General features: G+C 41.8%; 1 protein-coding gene across 1 annotated transcript; it reads left to right on the forward strand.

Moving 5' to 3' along the window:
• Positions 1-436: 436 nt before the first annotated feature.
• Positions 437-25,163, forward strand: LOC308307452 (transient receptor potential cation channel subfamily M member 4-like; the record flags this gene model as incomplete). The annotated part of the gene is made up of 22 exons (XM_080752715.1): positions 437-562; positions 1,024-1,085; positions 2,234-2,384; positions 2,822-2,983; positions 4,740-4,920; positions 7,166-7,329; positions 8,270-8,387; positions 9,091-9,197; positions 11,143-11,364; positions 12,140-12,238; positions 13,329-13,457; positions 14,320-14,452; positions 15,455-15,606; positions 16,078-16,190; positions 16,348-16,555; positions 17,108-17,223; positions 19,261-19,393; positions 20,412-20,569; positions 21,379-21,578; positions 21,995-22,118; positions 24,607-24,703; positions 25,098-25,163. The coding sequence occupies 22 exons, from the start codon at positions 437-439 to the stop codon at positions 25,161-25,163; spliced, it is 3,021 nt and encodes a 1,006-aa protein (XP_080608841.1).
• Between the last annotated feature and the right edge of the window lie 1,611 nt (positions 25,164-26,774).

Raw genomic sequence — 26,774 nt, forward strand, 5'->3', positions numbered from 1 at the left:
CTATGCGATTAAGTATGTAAACATATTTTCTAACATGGAGGGAGAGGGAGAGATCTCCGATTTCAGTGGTGCTTGTGCAACTTGTGTGCATGCATTAAAGATATAAGGCTAACCCTGACTCTGATTATAAACCAATTGAACCCCAGCTTCTATATTCTAGGCTTGGGGGACGCGTCATGTTGCGATGAGTTGTGGGCTTGTAGTGTTTTGGTACTCATAGATTGGCATTTTTTGGCAAAGAGATTTGGTGTAGACTCAAAAGGTGGTCAAATTACAGAGCAAACTTGGGTCCTGTTTTAGTCCAGAGGGTCTCCCAATTTTTGGCCTATGGAGAAAAATGGAGTGCAGAGCCAAATGTCAAGTTTGTGTGTCATCCTAGGAGGAGGTGAGAGGGAGAGAGGGAGTTGGACATTCCAGAGAGACAGACGAAGAGAGGATGAGTGGCCATGAAGTGGGAATAGAGATGGAGACCCTGCTAACCCCACCTCAACCAGATGGTGGAAACACCAAGGAGGAGGGGCTCAACAATGGCAACGCATCTGCATCTAAACAGGAGGAGGAGGTGGGTTATGCAATAATAACTTTATTATTACACTTTATGAAGACCTTTAACCAAGCTCCAAATCATCTGCATTTAAACAGGAGGTGGTTATGTAATAATAACTTTATCATAACACTTTATGAAGACCTTTAACCAAGCACCAAAACATCTGTATTTAAACGGGAGGCAGGAACACAAATGAAACATGTTCTGTATGAAGAGCTTTACAGGGATATCTTCCAACATGTTTGGGGTCATCTACTCAGGCTTTTAAGTTTCACTCCAGACAGTTTTTAAGTTGATTGATTCAGTATGTGGATATTTGATATTCATTTTGATCAGACATGCCCTTCCCGTCCTTGCTTCTGGTGACTCAAACTGCCCTCCTAATTATTATTTATTTGCCTATGCACTGGATATTAGATATCCTAAATGTTATATAGACATAATAACATTATAACCTGTGTCTAATATGTTTTCAGGTATGGGAACCAAAAGACTTCAAGAAGAGAGAATGCAACACCTTTATAGAAGATTCCTTCAGGTAAACAAACCTTATTGATAAACATAAAACTTTATAGAAGATATTTCCAGGTAAAGAAACCAGGGTTTACGTTAGCCGGTATTGCTGGCCATTGACCGGTAAAAAATAAAATGTCCATTAAATAAAAACTATTATTATTAGGCTATTTGGATATTAAATAGAGTAACATAACATTACAATATCTTCATTACAACATGTAGTTTTTCTTACGAGCAAACATTGACTTCTGACAGCAAGATGCATTCCGTTCCTGTGCTAATAATAGCCAATTGTATAGTACATGTAGGTGCCCAGATGTCCCTAGTGCCCAACTACCCAGTATACTGGGAAAAAAGCATTGTACAACCAGTAGTAGTAGTAGTAGTAGTAGTACCATATGTTATGTTTTGCTTTACTTTTGATGTATATAAAAAAAAAGAAAAAAAGGAATGTACCGGTACCTACCAATATTGTAACAAGGTGTCATATAATCCCATGAGGGATGGGCCACGAGGTGGCATGACACTTAAATAAAATAATTGATTAATGAATTCATTATACAAATTGAACTTGTAGAACATTTTACATTTAAGGCCTCATTTCAACAATTGATATAAAACCTGTGGATGTCATAATGGCATAAACAATAAGCTGAAGGGTATACTGTAGGCCTACATTTTGTGGGTTCAAATCATTTATAGCTTAAACATCATTTCTTAACATTTTCCAAAGCAAACTTGTATTATTTACTTTTGCAGTTTTACATTTGTTTGCAAAATGTGAAAAACATCACCCGATACTATCGCATGATAACACGTGTATCGGGTGCAAACATACATACACAAATACATATCTGGTGTATGACTAATGACGGTAGCCGCTGCCCCGAACCTTTATATTGTAGCTTAGACAGAGACGAAACAAAAGAAATTTGTCACTAAGAGCTTGTAGATCTGCTATTTTCAGCAAATATACATATTTTTGCAAAACAGAAAACTCACTAGTATAGAGGTATAGAGCCCTGAACCAAGCAAAGCACTGTTTCCTAAACAGTGGGTCGGGATCCACTTGTGGGACCCCCAGGTTCCCACTCGAGGACCTCTGGGGGTCACCAGACCCCACCTTGAGAAGCGGTGTTGTATTGATGCCTTGTCCTGTTGTGTCATCAGGGATGGACAATGTCAGTGTGGACGTCCCAGAAACAAACATCCAAAAGACATCAAGACAGCTGAGGACACTGAGTGGACCACTGAACAGCACTCCTCTAAACATCCCACTGATGCTTTTGGAGAGTTAGTGTTTGATGGATACTCCAGAAGTGTAAGTGTCTGACTGACAATGTGATCAATGTTCTCTGTGGTTCACAATACTCTGTCTTCCATCATCTATTTAACATTATTCAGTCAAGATGAGGCTGTTATTGCTTTAAGGTCCCTGAAGATGATTTCATTGAATCTTCCAAATAGATACCATACACGCGCGGGTCGCGCGCACGCATGCACGCACGCACACACACACCGACAAAAGAGGGGAGGGGGGGGAACCTTCATCTAATAGCACCGTTTATGACATCAGAGAGACAGACAGACAGACAGACAGACAGACAGACAGACAGACAGACACACAACTTCAACTTTAGAATAGACATTAAAGATTAGTGTGTAATATAAACCCTGCCCCTCTTGATATGAAAGTTGAGTATTTTGGTTGATCATGTTCACTGTCATCTTATGATTTGTCTCTTTGATCATCTATAGTTCCTGCGTCTGTCATCAGACACTAAACCCTACCTTGTCTACGACCTGATGAGAAGAGACATTGAAGATTATGATGCTGGGTGGGGTTTGCCCCTACCCACCTTGGTGGTGTCTGTGGCGGGTGGAGAAGGAAGTGCAGAGGTCAAACCCTGGGTCCAGGAGGTCATCAGGCGGGGATTGGCCAAAGCCCTGGATGGAACAGGTGTGTGTGTGTGTGTGTGTGTGTGTGTGTGTGTGTGTGTGTGTGTGTGTGTGTGTGTGTGTGTGTGTGTGTGTGTGTGTGTGTGTGTGTGTGTGTGTGTGTGTGTGTGTGCGTGCGCGCGCGCGCTGCGCGCGCGCGCTGCGTGCGTGCGTGCGTGCGTGCGTGCGTGCGTGCGTGCGTGTGTGGCAAAGTGAAATTGGAAGTATGTGAGCATCAGACAAAATTGGAACACTACATTATTCCTGGCCTTGTTTATCCTCGTATCCTGTATGAGTTCTCTCTCCTGATTGGATTAACTGAGTTTAAAACAGCTACCTGTGTTCAGTCACTGTGGGTTTACAAACAGGTGCTCTTCAGTGGAACAGGTAGTTATACATAGAAGAAGTTCTGCTTGTGGTGAGTCAGACTGTGGGGAAAATGATACTGAGGCACTCTTCAGGTGAAAAAAAATGTATTAGAGCAAGGCATTATAGCAGGGGTCTTCAACGTTTTCAGGCCAAGGACCCCTTCGTTCAGAGAGAGAGACGAAGCAGGGACCCCCACAACCTTTTCGTAGATTCCATATAGTTTCGTCGTTTGACAGCACAATCATCAGTGTATTTTGGTTTCATGTCAATTTGTGTTTTCAGATATTTAACCACTTGAACTGACCTTTCACTCTGTACTTGGTCTGCCCTTTTTCCCCTCTACACGAGGCTTTTTGCAGAAAATTGTAGATCTGCTATTTTAGGCTACAAGTTCTCAGAATATGGACACACGGGTTCAGGTTGTTAGAATGAATGTCAGAATGATTTGAATGCCACCCACAGCCTCTTCTTAAGTGTTACTAATCATCACCCTGCTTGAAAAACCTGTCTAAACGTCATCCTCTGATGCCTTGCTCAAATAAATTAAATTCATTTTTCTCTGCCTCACCACAAGCAGAACTTTCAGATATAAGCCTATATATTTCTTTTCCTCTATGGATTAAATTAGTATCCCGACCTGAAACATGTATTTTATGTTTATTCAAGAGCATCATCAGGATATTCATTGAACTTTTCTATCTCTCTCTTTCACACACACGCACGCACACACACACACGCACGCACGCACGCACGCACGCACGCACGCACGCACGCACGCACGCACGCACGCACGCACGCACGCACACACACACACACACACACACACACACACACACACACACACACACACACACACACACACACACACACACACAGGAGGCTGGATACTGACAGAAGGCTTTGATGGAGGCATAGGGAGATGTGTAGGAGAGGCGATGAGGGACAACAACCTCTGTGCAGTGGCCATCACTCCCTGGGGCGTTGTGCACAACAGTCATCATTTGGTAGACCCTCAGGTATTGACATACAAACACTGTTTTCAAATGGTGTTTTCCTCCACCGAATTAATCAATTAATGATGAATTAATCTAAGTCAAGTGGATGGCAGTGTTCACACCAACTATTTTCTTTTTAAATGGTATACAATATAGTTATGGTTATCCTGCCTGGGGAGTGAGATCACTATGTGATAACATTGACAATCTGAATAAGGATCTAGTTTAGTAAATATGGATTATTTTCAATTAAATATACTCATAACCTACTCTCTTGGATCCATATTGAGTCAATTCAGCCTTGACATGTGATCCCCCCCCCTCCATCACCAGAAACACCTGTAAGATATAATCGCTGTTTTCTTCCATCTCAGGGCAGAAGCATTTCAAACCCTGCTCAGTACTCTGTTGAGAACAAAACCAGTGACTCCTGTTGTCTGGAGAAGAACCATCATGTCTTCCTGCTGGTGGATGATGGTAGTGAAGGTCGAGGAGGAGGAGATAAGAACTTCAGCATCAAGTTTGAGGAACACATCCCCAAACAACACATCAGAGGTAAGAGATGTTGGACGTTAATGATTTGTACTGGAATTACATTAAGCATGTTATTATGCCCAGGTCAAAAGGTGACTTAAATGTAGTAAAACTTTTAAGTCAACTATAATAGTTTAACTGTGGTTGTTTTTGTGTTGAACTGCTAAGAAACTAGGCAACAGCTATTTATTATTTTCTTAGTGATGATTCCATCTATGACATTTTTTGATTAATCAAAATTATATTCATCAAAAATGTCATAGATGGATTATTTAATCATTTAATAATTATTATTTAATAATCAAAGGGTGTTTTTCAATTAGCAGCCAGAATCACAAGCCCTGAAAACCTATGTTGCTTAATCATCACATTTTTAAATCAATGGAACCATAATTCATATAAAAAACACCTACTGTATCATGCTCTGTACAGTTTACAGTTAACAGTTTAGGCATTTAGGCAGACTTAGAATAGCAAGATAATACATCAATACATCAACATCAATACATCAAATGCATAGAAATAGTAATCTAAGAAAGAAGAAAAAAAAACGTAGGTAGACCAAGCATCTTTTCAGTAAAAATAAAAGATTGAGGGTAGGCAAGTGCTACGGTAAGTGCTATGGGCTAAGGTGTAGTCTGAAGGGGTGAGTGGTGTGGACCACAGCGGAGCGAGTCTGCCATTCTTAGTGCAACAGGGAGTTTATTCCACAATTTGGGGGCCAGGAGGGCAAAGAGTCTAGAGTGGATCGTTGTGTAAAAGAAGACTTTATTTTTAACTAGTGATTGAAAATCATTAAAGTCATTATGAAAGTGAAAGTGTTATATTCCATCGACTCCTGATATAAATTATTTTACAGGATTACAGAAAGTGACAGAAGGCCTTCAGGCTCTTAACAGACGGGACGGGGGGGGGGGGGGGTAAGGCTGGGCTAGGTTTGCTTTTACCAGTTACGAGTGGCTGCCGCCTGTAAGTGGTTTTTCAGGGTGATTTTAAAGGTTGTTAGGGATTTACACATTTTGGTGGTATAACAGAAGAACAAGTTTGACTCTGGGTTGAACGTGGGTTGAACGTGATCTGTGGCGCTGCCTCTGGTGTTGTAATCGTGGACATCCTTAACGTTTTCAAAGTATTTTGTCTGTTACATGGGTATCTTAGTGGTGTAGTGTATTTTGTACACCAGGCCCATTGCAAGATGCTGTACTCTGCTGTCATCTACTCTGAGCCACCCCACTCTTAACTGGTTACAGTAGTAAAAAGTATTTGCACTGGCTGTCCGCCGAGCACAACGTTGTCTCTGCATAAACCAGAAAGTGTTGATCAAATAGAATCCATATTTGGTTACTGCATCGTCTATTTCTCGCTTCAAATATTGTTTTAAACATTCTTGAGAGAAACATTTATTTGTAAATGACAGTGTGTTTGTTTACATGGCTGTCAAGTTGGATAGAGCATAAAATGTACGCATAGAACAGAGCGGTTTGTTATCCAGAAATGACACACTGCTGATTTCAGCGATTGACCAATCAGAATCAAGCATTCAACCAAGTAATAAGTACAAATATGATACATCACTGTGTTATAAAGGTAGCTTTAAATCAACTGTATTGTACATTATATGTATAATATTGTGCATAATTTCCCATTTCAGTTATTATTGAATAAAATTCACATTTTATTTTCTTACAGCCAGCAGCAGCATTACCATTCCTGTCCTCTGCATGCTCATATCAGGAGGGTTATCCATGCTGGAGGTACAATCACTGCTTCTACAATATTTATTCATCCATATCATTAACATTACAATGATTGTACAGTATAACTTGACTTTTATGAGCCAGGAGACATATAAGTGTAATATTGTTATCTGTATCATACCTGCTTATTTATTATCATCATAGCTATAGGTATTTAGCTAGGTATTTAGGTAGGGCCTATTTAATAACTCCAGCTTGTCTGTGTCCTATTCTCTATGTGTATATAACTGACAACAGATAAACCAATAATAAACACAAAAAGGTCAGCGCTTTTGTATCCAGAAATTACATGTCATACATCGGAAGAATGCAAAGAAATATGAGCCAGGATGTAAAAGTAGTAGAAGAAGAGGCAATGTTGACGTAATTTGTATTTAAGTACTCACTCTCTCTCTCTCTCTCTCTCTCTCTCTCTCTCTCTCTCTCTCTCTCTCTCTCTCTCTCTCTCTCTCTTCATCAGAGGGTGGATCTGTCTCTGAAGAACTCCACACCCTGGTTGGTGCTGGCAGGTTCAGGAGGTGCGGCTGACCTCTTGAGTGACATATTGGAGAACCAGTCACCTGACTCTGCTGGTGAAGAAGTTCGAGTGACAGAACTGGAAGAAGTTCGAGTGACAGAACTGGTCAATAAACACTTCCCTTCTGAAACCCAGACAGATCAACTTGTTGAACAGGTAAGAGCAGTGACAAGGCTGAACATGTAGCCACACAAATCACAAATCTGAATATTCATTTGACAATGATATTTAATTAGCATAGACATAGAAAGGTAGAAGCCTCCTTCGGATCTCGGTCCAGGCAATCTTTAAGGAAAACTTAAGGAATTCTGAAGCACACAATCAGAGGCATTTGCTTTGGCAATGTAAATGTATGTTTCCTCCTTTGAATTGAATCAATAAGTCCCGTTAAATGCACGCTGTGATTGGCCAGTATAGTCACTTATAGTGGCAGTGTGCCTTCTGCACTTCTGCACTTCCAGGAGTGGCGGATGAGGTATCTAACTTCCCAGCAACTCATACAAATGGGACATGTTGGTAATGGGAACACTTTGGGTAAACACTGTAACTTTAGTTAGAACTGTGACATAGGCCTACAGTAAAGTTTAAGGTTCAGTAGGGGGCAGTAATGCAATGTACATGGATGTCAACTGCCATAAAACCTCAAAAAGAAGAAAAATAAGTTTTGTTTTCTGATCAATAATCAGCAATATGAAGCTTAAAGGTAAGGAAGAAATTTACTATTTGAACTATACTTATCCAGTGTCGTACAAGGTTGTGGATGTATTTGTATGTCTTTTGTATATTTTCATTCGACCGGGAGGTCCTGGTGGGCCCATGTGCACGCATGATGCGCATGTGTGCACCCTTTCACTTGCACGCATTCAATTATTAGTTTCTGTTTCTTTACAAAACGGCATGATGTCTTACCTATTTGGGAGAAAGTTCTTTCACTCTCACTTGACTTTGCACTCCAGCTCAACACAACAGTAGCACTGAGTATAGTGTGCAACCCGGCTGACACAGCTATATGTCCAGTTGTCCACCACCACTCAGAGCCCGTGTGTGTCTAAATGTCTAATGTGCCCATGCTGTGACCTTTGACCTTGACCCTCAGGTTCGGAGCATCTACCAGAACCGGAAGTTGGTAACATTCTACCATGAAGAGAAGAAGAGACCAGAGAAGGAGAGACCAAAAGACTTTGATACGGTCATGATCAAAGCCCTGATGCCAGGTACAATATAGAACGATCATTTATATTATATTTTATAGTCCTTACTTCTGGGAGTTGAAAAACACTGTGGGCTACAGCATATTTAATGCAGGAACAAACACTCAAAAAGGCTTAGTTTTTGAGATACCCCTCCCTGGGGTAGGGAAAAAATCACATTTAGTTCTACCCCTGATAGAAGAGTAGGACCAGTATTACATGCTCAGAGATTTCCACTTTTTGATATTTCTGCCTATAAGGCCTTATATGAAAGGCTGCTGATTCACAATAAGAACCAAATATTGGCATTTTGGTTGTTTTAGGGTGTGTCTGGTTGTTTTAGGGAGTAGGCCCTACACCCTAAAACACAGAACCAACACTGTAGGGACACTATCTGTAGACCATCTGTATACGCATGATGTTAAAACAACAGCAGGTACAAAATGAGAAAGTGCAGTGGTGAGTCACTTCATGAATGAATTTCATGACAGTAAAAGTAAAACCTCAGACCATATATTTCATGAAGAGGAACTCTTAAACTAATTATGATTGATCTAACTGTGTGTGTGTGTGTGTGTGTGTGTGTGTGTGTGTGTGTGTGTGTGTGTGTGTGTGTGTGTGTGTGTGTGTGTGTGTGTGTGTGTGTGTGTGTGTGTGTGTGTGTGCGTGCGTGCGTGCGCGCGGTGCGTGCGTGTGTGTGTTACAGCCAGTAAGCACCGTGCATCAGGTAATACCTTCCCTTACGGTAAGGAGCTGATTCTAGCTATGACATGGAACAGAGTGGACTTTGCCAGCAGTGAGCTCTTCAAAGATGACATCAACATCAACTGGAAGGTGAGGGGAAAAAAACATCACAACAACCTGAATGTATACAAATATTGCTACCTAGTGATACAGAAATATTACTACTGTAGATTTGGACTGTATGCTTAACTCATTCTGTGCCTATCCCGAACATGTTCGGCTTTATTTCAATCCAAAACAAATTTATTTTTATTAATTGACTTACCCTGAGCTGCTTGTAGAGTCGTGGGTGGTCCTGGCTCGTCCTACGCTAGCCAGCTAGCCATTTTACATGGTCCGACGATATATTCCATTAAAAATGGTTTAAAATACATTTTTGAGCCCCCCAATGTTCACCAAATGTTCAGCGCCGCTTCCGGAACGTAGTCCAGTGTGCCTATCCCGAACATGTTCGGCTTTTTTAATGAAATGAATAAAATGATCCGAGGCCTTCTGAAGCCTGAGCCTAAATTTAAAATCCAGTGGTCCAAATCCTGGGGAAGCCATGCCGGCCGTTACCCGCGAACGTAGCCGCGAATCGCCGCCGAATCCAATGAAAAACCACATCTTTGGAGGCCCATATCTCTGGATTGTGTTTTTAGGGATATGGCGCGAGGTTTATTTACGGCGAAATCGCCGAAAAATGATCTTTAAAATGACAAAATGGGAATAGCTATTCTGTTAGCATTATCATCCGGGACCTTTCCATGACGTGCACGAACGTGAGCACGCGCGTCACTGCAACGTGAGCCCCCGGATGCTAATGCAGTCCCCTATAGGAGAAAGTCTGGCATTCTTTGGTGCCCTCTAGGGGCTGGCACTGGAAGCGTTAACACACACACACACACACACACACACACACACACACACACACACACACACACACACACACTGGTGTGTGTGGTACATACATGTAGTGTTAGAAGGAGTTCTCCTTAACACTATGTTGGGAACCATCCGCTGCGGCGGGTCCAAAGCCTGTGCACCGCCTGGTCAAAAACTGTTTCGTTTCTCACCAAAACAAAGGTATCTGTGGCGAGTTGAAAGCTTACTCTACTTATTGGATGCACCCTGGGTCCCCCACAACACACCTAAAATACATTTCTAGGGCAAAATGAAAATTAATCCACCGGATAGAGACACCACTTCTTCTAGTTTTTTACCAACTCATTGCTGACATGCGCACGCGGGTCAGAGGACCGCATTAACAGAGCATTAGTCTCTTTGGGTGTTATTTTGATCTCTGCAACGTTGGAAGCACTGTTTCGTAAAAACAGTCTTCAACCAGGAAGAGTCTCCGTCAGGTGGAGTATTTTTCATTCCGCCCTAAAAATGTATTCAAGGCGTGTGGTGGGGGGCCCAGGGTGAGTCCACTTAAGTAGAGTAAGCTTTCAACTCGCCACAGGTACCTTTGTTTTGGTGAAAAGTGAAACAGTTTTAGTAATTTTCGGACCAGACGAGAGGGTGCACAGGCTTTGGACCGCTGCAGCGAATGGTTCCACACATAGCTATAGGAGAACTCCTTCTAACGCTATGGACCAGAGCTAGCACGCACGCACACATGCACTCATTCTTTTTGCATCAATTGAATCCCTAGATTTCAAGTGCAGCTTATCATACACAGTATTAACACTAGGCAGGCAGTTATTAATCCCATTCTGTGTGTATGTCTGTCTGTTTCTACACACAGCCAATATATGGGCATTTGAACATATACTGTAGGTCAGATCGGTGGTTCTGGACTGCCTCCTACCCCACCGTCTTGACACCAGGCAGGCTCTCTCTCTCTCTCTCTCTCTCTCTCTCTCTCTTACTCACACTATACAAAGATTTTGTGCATTTATAATTCAGGATATTGAATTACACAGAAATTGTAAACATGGTCTATAGTTTATAGTCTACACATATTTTGTTTCGTATTTCGTTTTGTTTTCTGGTCTAGATTTTAAATCAGTTAGATAACCTGTCCCTGTTTTACCTCCACTGTGTACAACAGGATGAAGCTCTGAATGACTGCATGACGTTCGCACTGAACAATGACAAGACACAGTTTGTCCGTCTGTTCATTGAGAAGAATTTCAACCTGACTTATGGCTTCCTGGAGAAACGCTACAGCAGAGTGGATAAAGACACAGTGGTCTACAAGCTGCTACTGGAGCACCTGAAGGAGAGACTGGGAACCTCCTCTGACTCTCTGAAAGAGATCAGCCTGTTGGAGGTGGGTTATAGGTTCAGACAAATATATCTAACTATACATCTAGCAAATGTCTGTCCGCCATCTCTCCGTCGTCTGTCTGCATGCTGACATCACTGATACTAAACTTTGTCGTCACCATGCTGAAACAATGCCCACATTTGGAGATGAGCATGCTGACATCACTGATACTAAACTTTGTCGCTGCATGCTGAAACAATGCCCAAATTTGGAGATGAGTATGCTGACATCACTGATTCTAAACAGTGTCGCCACCATGCTGACATCAGACTTCATACTCTGACGTCATAGTACTGAGATCACAGACTAGCCTGGACACGGAACACCATGTATGGGCATATGGATCTGCCCAATGGGCACTCCAACATGAAACGGTTATAAAGATTTGCCCAACGGCCGACATTATTTCTGAGACTCCAATTCATCCCTTAGCCTATATACTGTGTCGCCACCATGGCTGTCTGTTTGCATGCTGACGTCATACTCTGACGCCATAGTACTGACATCACAGACTGATACAACAGGTATTGCACAACTGGACATCAATGGTGACTGTTCTTCCCAACGGGCACCAGTCTGGGTTCTCCAACATTAGTTCTGAGACTCCTACATTCAATCCCTCATATACTGTGAGTGTGCATACCCCCCTGGCACAGGACTAGTATATATATATTATTATTAGTATTATAATTAAAGAAAGAAAGCAATCGTACAAGAAATGTGTCCTTTGTGACATGATTGTCTTATTTCCTCGTTTTGCCTCTTCTCTGCCTCTCAGGTGTCAAGTGTCTTGAAAAGGTTCATGGGTGAAGAGAAGCCGTTCTACTTCACTGCTCTGGGTCTAAAAGACTTCACCTCTGGCAAGAAGGATCTGGAGGTATTCTTCTCAACATATAATACTGTTGTGTTTTTTCATCCTCTCTTTAAACATGAACCCCAGTGTCCCTATTCAGGTTTGAACACTCACAACATAGCAGATCTACAAGCTCTCAACGTGCAGTGTTGTAACTTGTTGTGAGCTGGTAGATCGACAGTTTTCTGTGAAGACATTTAGTGTAGAGGGAAATAGTTAGGGGGACCTAGTAATGACACTGGGGGACTGCAGTTAGTGAGGTATTAGAGTTTAAGGTGTTAATAGCAGTCTCATACAGTAGTAGCCACCCTCTACTATGCTGTAATTGTGACCGAAGAGAGCATTTACTACTAGTAAGATGCATGCCTCAGGGCGACATGCGTGCCAATTCTTGACCATCTGTCCAGTGATATACGTATATCAGACCAGTTACCCATATATGGAGATTCCTGCATGATAGTCAACAATGTGATGTCAGAATATGCCCATATATGGGCATTACCAAATATGGGCATTCCCAGATATATCCTTGATATTGATGACATCGGGACAGGGATCTCCATCTATGGGCATAAAACGGACAAGGACGTAATTCATTTGCAAGTGTGATCTGAAGTGTGTTCTGACATCACATTGTTGAAAATATATATGGGCTTAAAATGTATGGGCATAAAAGGGACATCAAGCCAGAGCGTGATGTCAGAGCTTAGGGCGTCTTACTGGTATTATAATGGATCTGTTACACCATTTTTTTAATCAAATTAAATAACTGCTTTCTTCAGTTCGAGTCAATGAAGGCCTGATCAGTTATATAAATGTTAACAAATAGCCCTGGTGAAATGTTTTTATTCTCTAGGTGATTGACTTACTAACACTTAAGACATAATTATACATTATTTGTAAGCTTGTTTTCTTATTGGTAATGTTTGTAAACATTGGAGTAAAATAGACATAGCCACTTAGGCCTACATTGTGATTTATGATGGGGTAAAATATTTACAAATCAAACTCTTTAGCAATATAAGCCTAATGTATTTGTTCAAAACAATCCTGCATTGGTCATTTACAGCTTATCTTCCATTTCATCTTCATAATTCTGTTCTTCTACCCTTAGTGTGCCAAAGAGCTGCTGAATGGAGAATGTTCATACAGGAACAATCCCTGTGAATCTCCCAGGACTCATCTCTTTATCTGGGCTGTCCTACAGAACCACAGTGACTGGGCTGACCTATTCTGGGAGATGGTAAAACACCTGATGCTCAGAGAAGGCTGAAGGATTTACTTACTGTGCCCAAAAAATGCATAAACACGCTCAACAATGTCATAAAACTTTGATATCTCTTGTATTTTAGTGTGCCATCAGCCTTGTACATACACGGCTGATGGCTCCTTTGCAGCTATCCTTACTTGAACTCCAGAGTATATCTAAGTATAAGATATTTATAAGTTGTTACCAAATCCACTGTCTGGCCATTTATGACACTACTCTGAGGAGCTAGTGGAGATCGTCTGAAATATATGCACGTCTTTGGTCTTTGTGACATTTACTAATTACTTTTTTTCTATTGATTACTCACACCATGAAAACCTCAGTTCAATTATTTGTATGTGTTGCATTCCCAAGACAAAAATGTGATTATAGTAAATTTATGCCCATTCATTCCGGATGGGGACCGGGTCTTCATCCGGAATCAATGGGGGTAAAGTGTTATTGTGTCTCTCCACTATCGCGCCATTTACACCTGTAGTCTTACTCTTCCGCTATCTTTATCCTGGGGCCTGCCACCTCACATACAAGTACAGTAGCAAGTGACAGTCATGGTCTGAATTTAAAACATCTCTCTGTCCCTATGTCCCTCTGCCTGCCTGCCTGCCTGCCTGCCTGCCTGCCTGCCTGTCTGTCTGCCTGTCTGTCTGTCTGTCTGTCTGTCTGTCTGTCTGTCTGTCTCACAGTTAATATGTATCTCTGTCCATCTGACCATCTGTCCCTCTGTCTGTCTCTCTCTCTGCCCCTCTGCCCATCTGTCCTTGTGTCTCTGTCCATCTGCCCATCTGTCACTGTCTTTCTGTCCATCTGTCCCGCTGTCTTTCTGTCCATCTCCCAGGCGGAGGAGGAGCCAGTGCTGAATGCGCTGAGTGCCTGTAAGATGCTTAAAGAGATGTCAAAGTTGGAAATTCAGACGGACACAAAACTTTCCATGAAAAGGCTGGCACAGAAGTTTGAGGACAGGGCACATGGTGAGACCTTATATAAATCATCAAACTGACGTTTTTAGGTTGTGGCTCCATTGGAACATGGAATGGAAATGTATGTTTCATATACATATTAATTGCGACCGTCAGGTCGCAGTTTAGTATCAAAACCTCCACCAGCCGTCCGTCCGTCCGTCGGTCACACGTCACACCTTTATCTCCGCATCAGTATGACATCACACTGCTGACATCAGTATGACATCACACCGTACACAAATGACCCTTATATAAGACCGGCATTATCTACCGACAGATTAGTAACAAGATGTCAAAATCGTCTAGGAAGGATGGTGTGAGTCATGCTGGCACCCTTCGCGGCAGGAGGAAGCTGGTGCAATCGACCCCTTGGCTTGTCGGGACCCCTGCCTACTAACGGGGTGGCAGGCTATCACCTCAGACTAGAACCCGTACGGGGTGGCCGACACCAGCCCATTGACAAGAGAGAGGCCTTGATGTCCCTTTACTCTTTGATGGGGTGGCCAGTTGACTAAGAGTTTCCGTTCGGGCCTTCTCGATATTGTACAGATTTCCACGGGAAATCTGGGGGTGGCTGTTACAAAGACCCTCACTCACCTTCACGTCATGTGGCTAGTCGTTAGGTAGCCATAGTTACACGTTGAAGGTTGAATCTCCAGATATGGAGATAACCAACACATCCCTCCATATATGGAGATAACCGACGAATCTCACTAAGTCTGACCTCACAAGCCCCATATTTGGACACGAACAACATATAACTCCATATATAGAGACATAGCTGCTGACATCAGTATGACATCACACTGCTGACATCAGTATGACATCACACCGTACACAAATGACCCTTATATAAGACCGGCATTATCTACCGACAGATTGTGGAGATAAGCGACCAACGGTCGCTTATCTCCCGATTAGGGAGTCTTACTGGTATAGCCTAATTATTGAAATACATCATACAGTATTTCTTTATAATGATTTTCCTTTGTGCTGTCTTCCTAACCTCAGGTATGTTGGGATCATGTTACCAGAGCAATGAGAGTAACTCCCTTGAGATGCTCAACAGAAAGTCTCCAACATGGTACACAAACTGCTTCCAAATGGGCATAGATGATGATGATGATGAATCACACAGCTTCTTCAAACACGATGGATTAGAGGTTGGTCCATCTCTGACTGGCTGGTTCGGCTGGTATCCTCAACTACAGTATCTTGGTCAAGGTTTCAGCTTCAATGACTTTAACTTTAATTAAAATTCAATTTAAATATTGCAAAGTATAAAATGTGAAAATAGTGGAGGTACATATTTCTGTCAGCCTGGAGTCGCTACGTTCAGCGTTTGTTTTTTCACTTCACGTCTCAGTCTTACTATGTGTATGTGAAATGGTTCTGATTGGTCTGTGGGCGGGGTGGGACCAGAGCCTTCCAATGTAAAATTCAAATAATTTCACATCCTACTTGATTATTAGATAAAAAGTATTGTTTTACTGCTACTGCTATTAAAAAAATAGCAGATCTACAACTTTGTAGCATAAATGCTATGAGCTTGTACTGTAGATCAGCTATTTTTGAAATACTGTGAAAATATGTGCAAATCTCTCAAAGCTAAAACAAACTGTTCTGCTTCTCAGTCCACACTGTCTCAGGCTTGGTGGGGTGACATGAAGGAAGACACAACAGTGTGGAAAGTCCTTCTCACCCTTTTCTGCTTTCCACTCTGCTTCACCAACCTCATCACCTACAGGTTAGCACCCAGCCTTACATGTTTAACACAATAATACACTTGTTATTACACTTGTCCCAAATGTATGTCCATATTATACTTGTTACTAAAACTATATATTAATTCACTTTGTTTAAGACTAAGTTGACTGTGTTTATGTTGATGCTCCACCTTGCAGGAAACCAGATGAATCAAGCTGGCATCAGTTCTGGAGTGCTCCCGTCACTTCCTTTGTGGGAAATGCAGTGATGTACATCTCCTTCCTCTTCCTGTTTGCCTACGTGCTGCTGGTGGACTTTAAGCCGCCGCCCCCTAGTGGGCCGTCCATCAGTGAATACATGCTGTACTTCTGGGTGTTCACCTTCTTATGTGAGGAGATCTATGAGGTGGGTGGAAGGAGGTGTGTGTGTGTGTGTGTGTGTGTGTGTGTGTGTGTGTGTGTGTGTGTGTGTGTGTGTGTGTGTGTGTGCGTGCGTGCGTGCGTGCGTGCGTGCGTGCGTGCGTGCGTGTTCAGTAATTTCAGTGCCTGCAACGTTGCCACAGCTGTAATGTAAGGCAGCCGACATGTGGTTACAAGTGACACCTACGTATATTACATTTTCCTAGAGGGTGGGTGGACGCAACATTCGGACCTGCCACATCCAAACTGGGCACAAACACTGTTCAGGGGTCTGCCATGAAAATAGTCCCGTAGAAAAAATCTAAGAAGACTCATAATGCAGACACATAATATGCAAGTGTTTAACACTTCAAATGTCAATAACTCAGAAACTGTACACATATTGTGTAGTTCTTATGTGCTCTGAAAGCTGAACAGTTCTGCACACAATAACGCACCTGCGTATAAAGTAAAATTATAGGCTGCCTGTGCATGTGACATATTCGGCTGTAATATATCAGCTTGATACAGTTTGATTGATGTGTTTATGAACTTTCAGGCATTCTTCATGCGTGACATGACTTCACTCCAGAGCATGAAGCTGTACAGGGAGGATTTCTGGAACATGTATGACCTCACTGCCATCATTCTGTTCATTATTGGTCTCATCAGCAGGTTGGTACAAACTATTCATTATTAGGTAATGATAGTATGCAAGAAAAAAAGAAAAGAAAAAAAAAACCTAAACATTATGTGGGTGACTTCATAGGTGACCATATTCTGAATCCCCAAAAAGAGGACACTGCTATGCGGGGGGCTGTGCGCGCGCAATTTCTTTAAGGTTTTTTTGGGTCGAGTCGGGTGCCTTTTCACGCTTCTAACAGGTTAATTCCCACCGGACGCGATAAAGATAACGATATGTTGGCGTTCACATCAATTATGATGGCTTTATTGTTGTGGTGTGATCGCTGCCATCCACTTCAATTGAAAACGATAGTTTTTATCGTTATCTTTATCGCGCCCAGTGGGAAAGGGCCTTAACTCATGCATATTCTGAATACCAAAAAAAAGGACACTTTACCAGGCCTCTTGGAGATACTGAAAAATACCAAAAGAACTATAAAAGTTGCTTTATAAATTATATCTTTATTTATCTAAAGCATGTATCCTCAACAAAATATTCAGTCACATACAAATATGCTCCTATAATAGTTCTTGACTTAAAGGAGTAGTTCACCACTTTTCTTTTTTTTTTTTTTTTTTTGCAACCCATTTTTTCACCCAGTGCCAATTGCCTATGTAATCCTGGGCTCTGCTCTCCCTCTGCCGCGCCTGGGGAGACAACGTGCTCATGCTTCCTTCAACACATGAGTAGTCCAAGTTGTTTCTTTTCACCTGACAGGGGGGATTTTCCCCGGGATGGACGTAGCGCGTGGAAGGAACACGTTATTCCAACCAGTTCCTTTCCCCTCCATCAAGCGCCCCGGCTGGCCAGGGGGAGGCATTATTGAGACCAGGATTACTGCATGTTTTTGTGAGGGTATCAACCCTAGGAGACACGGGGAGAACATGCAAACTCCACACAGAAAGGCCCTATCGCCGACCCCACCTAGGGTGTGGGCGCTGATGACGCGGAGGGAGAAACACGCCCCCAGCACCCACAGCGTCCCCCGGCAGGAATCGAACCCAGGACCTTCTAGCTGTGAGGCGAAGCGCTAACCACTGCGCCACCGTACCACTTTTCAACCTGTCTTCATATAATAGGTCCTCACTAATGTTCATGATAAAATGTCACCATTTTTTTCTACTCAGTCCAAGTCTCCTCGGAGAGCTGTGGGAAGTTCAAAATCCATCGTCATGACATCACCATTTTTCAAAAAAAAAAAAAAAAAAAAGAAAAAATCCATATTTTTGAAAAAAGTATTTCGATTTTTATTATCGCGAGAACAATGGCTTCCACTTTAAAATTGCAACTTTTCAGGAATAGAAAGCCTGCAGTTTCTATAAGCTGGATTGGCAATCGATGATGTCACAAGACGATGGGTTTCTGACCTGCCCAGTGCCCACAGCCCTCCTCTGAGAAAAAAGAAAAAAAAGAAACCAATTATATGAACATAGGTTGAAAAGTGGTGGAGTTCCCCTTTAAGTTCTGTATGAATATTCAGATTTTTAACAAAAGAAAATATATAAGATCTCTCTTTAGAAAAGTGAGGTAGCCCATTCTTCAAAATAACCTCTCGTGTCAATTATGTAAAAATAAAAGTTGTTAATTAAAAAAAGGAAAAAAAGAGAGGTAGCCTATTCTTCAATATTTAGTTAGCCCATTTTTCAAAATAATGTCCCTTATAGCTAATGAAAAAGACAGGACAACTGTCTTGTGCTTTGTAGTGGCGATATGGGTTTGCTGGTCGTTAGAACCTTTATTTGCCACAGAGACATAAGTTCCTGCTTTGCAGACAGTACACTCTGTCAAGACCCAGACAAAAACACGGACGCATTTCATCAGTGAAATTGCATTTGCGTTTCGGCATCTTCTTTTCATTCGCTCACCGGCAGACATTGCATGCATGCGTTCACTTCAGTGGCTTTGCTTGAACTGAGCGTACTAGGAGCAGAGCGCGTCGCTGCACTATAATGAATGAATGAATGAATTATTATTTTTACTTTTTTTTTTATTTACTCTTTTTTATAATTTTTTTGTGCGTGCTTCAGGATGTTTGAGTGCTCCTATGAGGTTGGACGATGTGTCCTGTGTATCGACTACATGGTCTTCACACTACGTCTCATTCACATCTTCGCTGTAGACAAACAGATGGGACCAAAAATCATCATTGTTGGCAAGATGGTAAGATATAAGACAAATATTAATGTTCTTTTATCCAGTAGTGTGTTCTAGACTTTTTTTGAGGGCATACTATGATCTATGATCCGCAGCTATTCGTGTGGCCATGGCATATGCCAGTGCATAATGCCTATCAAATACACTACTTTGAAAGGTTCAGGAGGGCAGACGCTATTCATATTTTTATTTCCGACAGCATATGCTGTATACGTGCGTTACAGGTAGAACACAGCACTGCTTTTATCACCCTGTGAGGGTTGCATTGCCATTGGTCACTGATATTATAATGAACTCTAGCCCTGTCTGTGTCCTTTCCCCTCTGCTCTAGCTCTGGAGCTATAGAGTAGAGGGAGAGGTCACAGACAGGCTAAATAAACACTAAATGTCCTTTTTCAGATGAAAGATGTCTTCTCATTCATCTTACTCCTGGGGGTGTGGATAGTGGCATATGGAGTAGCCAATCAGGCACTGCAGTATCCATACGATCCCAACCCATATCGTATCTTCCGCCAAGTGTTCTACATACCATACCTGCACATCTTTGGGGAGGAAATAGATGGTGTGTGTGTGTGTGTGTGTGTGTGTGTGTGTGTGTGTGTGTGTGTGTGTGTGTGTGTGTGTGTGTGTGTGTGTGTGTGTGTGTGTGTGTGTGTGTGTGTGTGTGTGTTTGCATACCGGTATGTGCGTGCGTGTGTATTCTGCACAAAATGTGGTTGGTTACCCCAGCTTTATAGCATTGGTTACTGTCACAATATAGAGATTTAACTTGATAAATACAACATTTTGTTTATATACTGTATATATTACTTACCTTAAAATGCCATTGCCCATTAACTTGTCTCATGTGTAAATCTCAATTTCAGCTTGAGTCTTATATGATGACTGTTGTCAGTTGTTAAAATTAATGTATTATAATGTATTATTATACCACTACTACGGGTAATAATAATAATAATAATAATATATAATAATATATAATAATGCTGTTATTTTAATCATAGTGGGATTACATTGGGGCAAGGCCAACAACTGCACTTCCAACGTGACAGAGATAGAGGGCGGTGCTGAACCATGCAGGAACGAGTACTGGCTGAGTAACTGGTTGGTGATCATTCTGCTGGTGGTTTTCCTGCTGGTCACCATCATACTGCTCATCAACCTGCTCATCGCCATGCTCACGTAGGTACCCTGTTGTATCTGTTAGCCACCTTCCGTCCGAATTTGCATATTTACAAGATGGTTGCTATGCGAAAAGTTTACTTTTGGTTTAGCATTAGAAACACATTGAAATGTTCAGATACATTTTCACCCAGATTAAGTGTAAAGTTGCGGGAACTGTAAAAATCACACCCAGTGTGAATTGAGCGGTACCTTGGAGTAGTTCATTTCATTAAGCTACAGTATATAAAATCTTGTCTTTTCCACAATTTCAAGGCTGCTCAACAGCACCACTTGGTCACCTAGCGGTATTGCAGCTGTTTAGGCCATCCTTATACATCCATCCATCCATCCATCCATCCATCCATCTTCAACCGCTTATCAGGAATCGGGTCACGAGGGTAACAGTTCCAACAGAGATTTCTAGAGTTCATACACCGTTTTAATACAGACATACCTACACACTCAGTTGAATGATGGAGTGGCTGGCCCCGCTCAAAAAGCGGATTATGTATGTTACACATACAATTTTACTGAAATAATAAAACAATGGAGAAGAGCACATTAATCCTATTGATACAGATAATAAACAGCAGAGTATATTAAACAATACAAATAGAAATGGAAATGCTCTCAAACCTCATGTGGCTGCAGCAGTCAGTGTAGATGAAGCCAACCAGTGGTCTAAGGTGCCCTTGAGATCCTGCCTCCCAATCCAAGCTAAACTGACCCAGCATGTAAAAATGACACTTATGATGAATGCAAGATCCAATCAACCCTGAATATGATTTAATAGTTTGTTATTTTTGTCCCTTCAACCCTTCATGCAGCTACACATTCGACAAGGTGCAGGAGAAGAGTGACGACTACTGGAAGTTCCAGCATTACAACCTCATCGTAGAGTACCAGTCCCGTCCTGTTTTGGCTCCTCCTTTCATCATCATCAGCCACCTTTATCTCTTCTTCTCTTTTTTAAAGAAGAAATTCCACATGGAGCCCACTACCACACCCACTAGGGATCAGACAGATGGTCAGTATTTTATTTGGATCAAATCAAACAGAATAAAACATATTTTATATTTAGGGCAGGGTTATTTTGTGATTTGACCAATGTGTGAAGTCTTGAACAAAAGGAGAATAATTGCTAACTGTATTTTATTTTGAGCACCTTTATGTATGAATGAACACATGAACGAATGAATGAACAAATGAACGAATGAATGAATGAACAATGTTACAATGAAGCACAAATCATGTATCGTTCCTAAGGATTTAATAGAGCATCTACTAAACATTACATTGATGATAAATGAATTGATTAATTAATGAATTGTTATTTTTGTTTTTGTTGACATTGTCTAGGCCCAACCTCAGCTCACAGCTGCTGAGATACTGTGTCCATTCTGTTCATGGTGCATGATACTAATTTAACCATTTTCCCCCAAGGGTCCGAGAAGCGGTGGGCGATAGTTAAGAACTGGGAGACCAGTCAAAAGGAGAACTTCCTCACAGCCCAGAGTGACACAGAGAGAAGCAATGACTCTGAGAGGATTAAGCAGATTTCTGACAAGTAAGATGATAATGACCAGAGGTGGACACATTTACTTGAGTACTGTTTGTATTTTTGGATGACTACATTTCTAGGAAAGGAAGAAATGCATTTAAGATCTAATTAGAAAATCGTTTTTTTTTTCTCCACCAGCCGAAGGCATGGGGGAGAGTATGTTTTCCCCTCCGTCCGTCCGTGTGTGCGTCCATCCGTGCGTCCGTGCGTCCTCGCAGTTTGTTACCACCTAATCTCAGTCGCCGTTGGCCCAGTCGCTGCCAAAATGAGCTCAGACACTCCCTGGATGCCAATTCAGAACCTCTGACCCACATTTTTCAACTGGGCCTGTTCAGCGCCATCATGAGGCCGATGTTCGCAAAACACATTTCTGTACACTACTCTTACAGATTTTGTCCAAAAATCCAACAAATCGGTAGGCAGTATCCCGACAGTCATGTGATTGACATGGATCTGTCTGATTTAGCATATTCCATCCTGATTGGCTAAGATTGGCTTCCAAAGTTTGTAGGATTGAGCCGTTTTGAACAAAATGCCTCAAATCACAAACGCAAAGTGCAATTATCATGAAATCGCACACACACATTCCCACTAGGCCGAGGAAGAAATGCCACTTATTTATTTTTAAATCAGCCTCGTGGTGGCGCTATAACACGCCGATTTGTGTACCTATAACTCCACCGATCAGTGTCAAACTTTGTACATGCACTCCCTAGAGGCCAAGGAAAAACCTTTTCACTGCATTTTTCACATCAGCCTTTTATAGCGCCACCTTTGGGCCGACTTATGTAAAACACATTTTTGGATATTACTCCTTCAGATTGTCTCCAAAAATAACATAAATCAGTACACAGTATCTCTATAGTCATGTGATCAAGTCTGATCTGTCTGATATTTCATATTCCATCCTGGCTAATATTAGCTTCCAAAGTTTGCAGGATTGCTCAGTTTTTGAACAAAATGCCTCAAATCATCAACGCAGCTTGCGATTACCGTGAAATTTGCCACACATATTCCCACTATGTCAAGGAACAAATGCTACCCTTTTCACATTGGCCTGTTATATCGCCACCAGCAGGTAGACTTTAGCAAAACACATTTTTGGAACACAATGCCTCAAATCATGCATGCAGTATCCGATTGCCATGAAAGGTCTAAGTTGAAGAACATATGCCACCCTTTTTACATTGGCCTATTATACAGTAGCACCACCAGGATGCCTGGCCTGGTGGAGACCTGTGCTCGGAAGAGCACTGCTTAAATATATATTTTTTTTAATACAGCAATGCACTGATATTAAACATTGCACTTTGTATTTGGAATTTTTAATGGGAAATAGGGAGCATTTCTTAAAGCATGTATACTTTGGAATATCTGTTTTTCTATTCCATTACTTAACTAACTTACTTAAATAACTCAATTCCAAAGTAACAAGAGTAACTTTCTCTTGTAGGTGTAGTAATATTTGACCGGGAGTAAACGACTGAAATGTGTTGTGTTGTATTGCGTATCGTTGCATTGCATTACTTTTTAAAATAACTCTGTTACTGCCTTTAATAACTAATCCAATACTTTACTGTGTTACTCACTGAGAAAATGTACTCATTAGGTTACTTTTCTGTTACCGACAATTAAATCCCATTTTCCTTGCGCAAATTGGTTACATTGTATTACTGCCTAACGTCATTGTTTGGCCTCATCTACGGCCCATAATAGTGAAAACTAGAATGATATACACAACAGACAATATCCACTTTACAGCTCTTTTATTAACTTCAAAATCGGCCAGGACACCATGAACCAGGAAACAGGATTCAAACGATGTGGTAATATTCGTCCAAACACACCTCACATGCAGACACAGACAGTTATTTTTGTTGCATTATAAAACCAAATGTGAGACGCCAGCCAGACCGAATATACAGTGTTAATACAAATTTTTAAAAAAAGGAAAAAAAAGAAAAGAAAAAAACAGTTTTCTTTTATGTTCATTAAAGAACAAGAGAGACTGGGAGACCTGACTGAGCTTTAACTTTTTATAGAAACACTTAATACCATTTGCACTACTTTTACAATTAAACGGATCAGCGCCGTGGAGAGAGTTGATGGCTTTACACTACTTGTTTAATCCAAAGTAGTGTTTAATCCGTAAGAGAACAAGTTTGTCAAAACACGTCGGATAGATTGTTCCTCTTGGGGGTGAGAACAAGACTCCCGAGGCTGAAAAGCCTCTCCACAGGGGGTAGCGTGTCGATATTGCGACATAGCATCTGTTCGACAGTTCATTCTTTCGACACGGTTGAATGTTAACCTGGTGAAAAGCTAACCTGCCGTGTGTGTGCGTGTGTGTGTGTGTGTGTGTGTGTGTGTGTGTGTGTGTGGGTGTGTGTGCGTGTGCGTGTGCGTGTGCGTGTGCGTGCATTTGTGTGTGCGTGTGCGTGCGTGCATTTGTGCGTGCGTGTGTGTGCGCGTGTGCGTGTGTGTGTTTTGGCAGAGTGGACAGAATGGAGAAGCAACAGCAGAAACAACTGCAACAACTGACTGAAACCACAGTCAACATAGAGCAGAGACAGAGAGCTTTGGAGACCAAGGTAACGTCCAGATGTTTATTCAAATATATTCCATCCTCAGAGTCTGTTCTATATTATGCATGTACTTTATGTACTTTATTGCATGTATATTATATTTAAGCATGTTTATTGAACGTATTGTATATATATTTTTTAATAATATGTATACTTATGTCTGTTTTTATAAACGAGTTCTTCATAAGTCTCTAGGCTTCTTAACTTCTCCTGCACAATGCCATACAAATGTATTGTTTTCTTGTATTTCAACTATGTGCTAATAAAAAAAATAATAATGTTTGATCTGTGAGGACTCCTCAAAAGTTTACTACACATGTTCGACTCCATTCTGTCAAAGAGTTTTATAATTTAAATGTTGACATTCATCCATATGCTTTTTACTGTTTGTGTCCACTAGATGGAGAAATGCTCTGACGCTCTCGGACAAATCCTGGATCTGTTGACCAAACCCCCATCAACCTAAACACCCACTAGGCCAAAGGTCATCCTAAACACCCACTAGGCCATGGCAGAAATACCTTTGCCTTTTCACATAGTCCTTTTATAGCACCACCAGGAGGCCGACTTTTGATAACCACATGTTGTATATTGCGATGCGAGAGTGTGGCCGGGACACCTCGATCTAGACCTCTAATACCTCCACACTCTATCAGGGTCTTGAGATCTACAGTGTTGTTATCTAAGCTGTCACGCCACAGTGCATCTACGTAGGTGGTGCTTCTTGCCTTTCCTGGCTTTGTCTGGCCATAGTTTCTTTGCTTGCCTCTAGTTCTGGGTGACTGACACAGTCCCCTGCCAGCCTCACCCTTCTCTCTCTGACCCGTGGTAGGTCCCCATAGAGGATCATGTTTCTGATGTGGTCAGTCCAAGTGACACCTAGTGCCATTAGTAGCATTTTTGTGTAGACTCCATCCAGGGCTCTTTCCTGTTGTGCTGTGAGGGTCCATGTATGTAGCTATGAACAGCCACCTCTTGAGTTCTCCCATCAGATTGTGTCCTAACATCATGCAAATCTCCACACACGATCTAGTCATGTGATCAACACGGATCAGTCAGTCAGTCAGTCAGATTTCCATTCATATTCCATCCTGATTGGCTCATATTGGCATCTAAAGTTTGCAGGACTGTCTCGTTTTGAACAAAATGTCCAGAAGAGCATGGGTCAGTTTGTTATATTTTATTAGATTCAATCTTTTACCAGGTCAGTTTGTTATATTTTATTACATTCAATCTTTTACCAGGTCAGTTTGTTATCTTTTACCAGGCCAGTTTGTTATATAAATATAAATTAGATTCAACCTGAAATATGGTCTCTGTCTAACATCATCCCGGTGCCTAAAGCTGGGGACCTCTCAAAGCCAGACAACTACAGAGGCATCAGCCTGACATGTATCACTGCTAAGGTCTTCAACCGAATGATACTGAACAGGATACGGCATGCCATCGACCCTCACCTGAGAGAGAACCAAAATGGTTTTCGAGAGGAGAGAACAACCGTAGCACAGATCCTGGCATTAAGGAGATTAATAGAGGAGGTGAAAAAGGACAACCTAGCAGCTGTACTGTGCTTCATTGACTTCAAAAAGGCTTTTGATTCTATCCACAGAAGCAAGATGGTGAAGATCCTTGAGGCCTACAATGTCCCTCCCAACATTCTCCGGGCTATCGAGACCATGTACGCAAGAACAAGGGCCAGAGTGGTGACCCCGGATGGCAGCAGTGAGGTGTTTGACATCCGAGCTGGTGTAATGCAAGGAGACACCCTAGCCCCCTACCTCTTCATCATAGTTCTAGATTATGCGCTCAGGAAAGCCATAGGTGGACGAGAACAAGAGCTTGGCTTCACACTAACACCAAGGAGGTCAAGGCGGCATCCCGCAGTAGTTCTGACAGACCTGGACTATGCGGACGACATCAGCCTGCTCTCCGACAGCATGGAACAAGCACAAGAACTCCTGAACAGGGTGGAGATAGAGTGTGCCAAAGTTGGTCTCAGGCTAAATGCTAAGAAAACTGAGGTTATCACCTATAACCTACCTGATCACTCACCTCTGACAACAACAGAAGGAGCTGT

This window comes from Nannobrachium achirus, assembly GCF_963921795.1.
Source record: "Nannobrachium achirus genome assembly, chromosome: 22".
In the NCBI taxonomy this organism is placed as follows: domain Eukaryota; kingdom Metazoa; phylum Chordata; class Actinopteri; order Myctophiformes; family Myctophidae; genus Nannobrachium; species Nannobrachium achirus.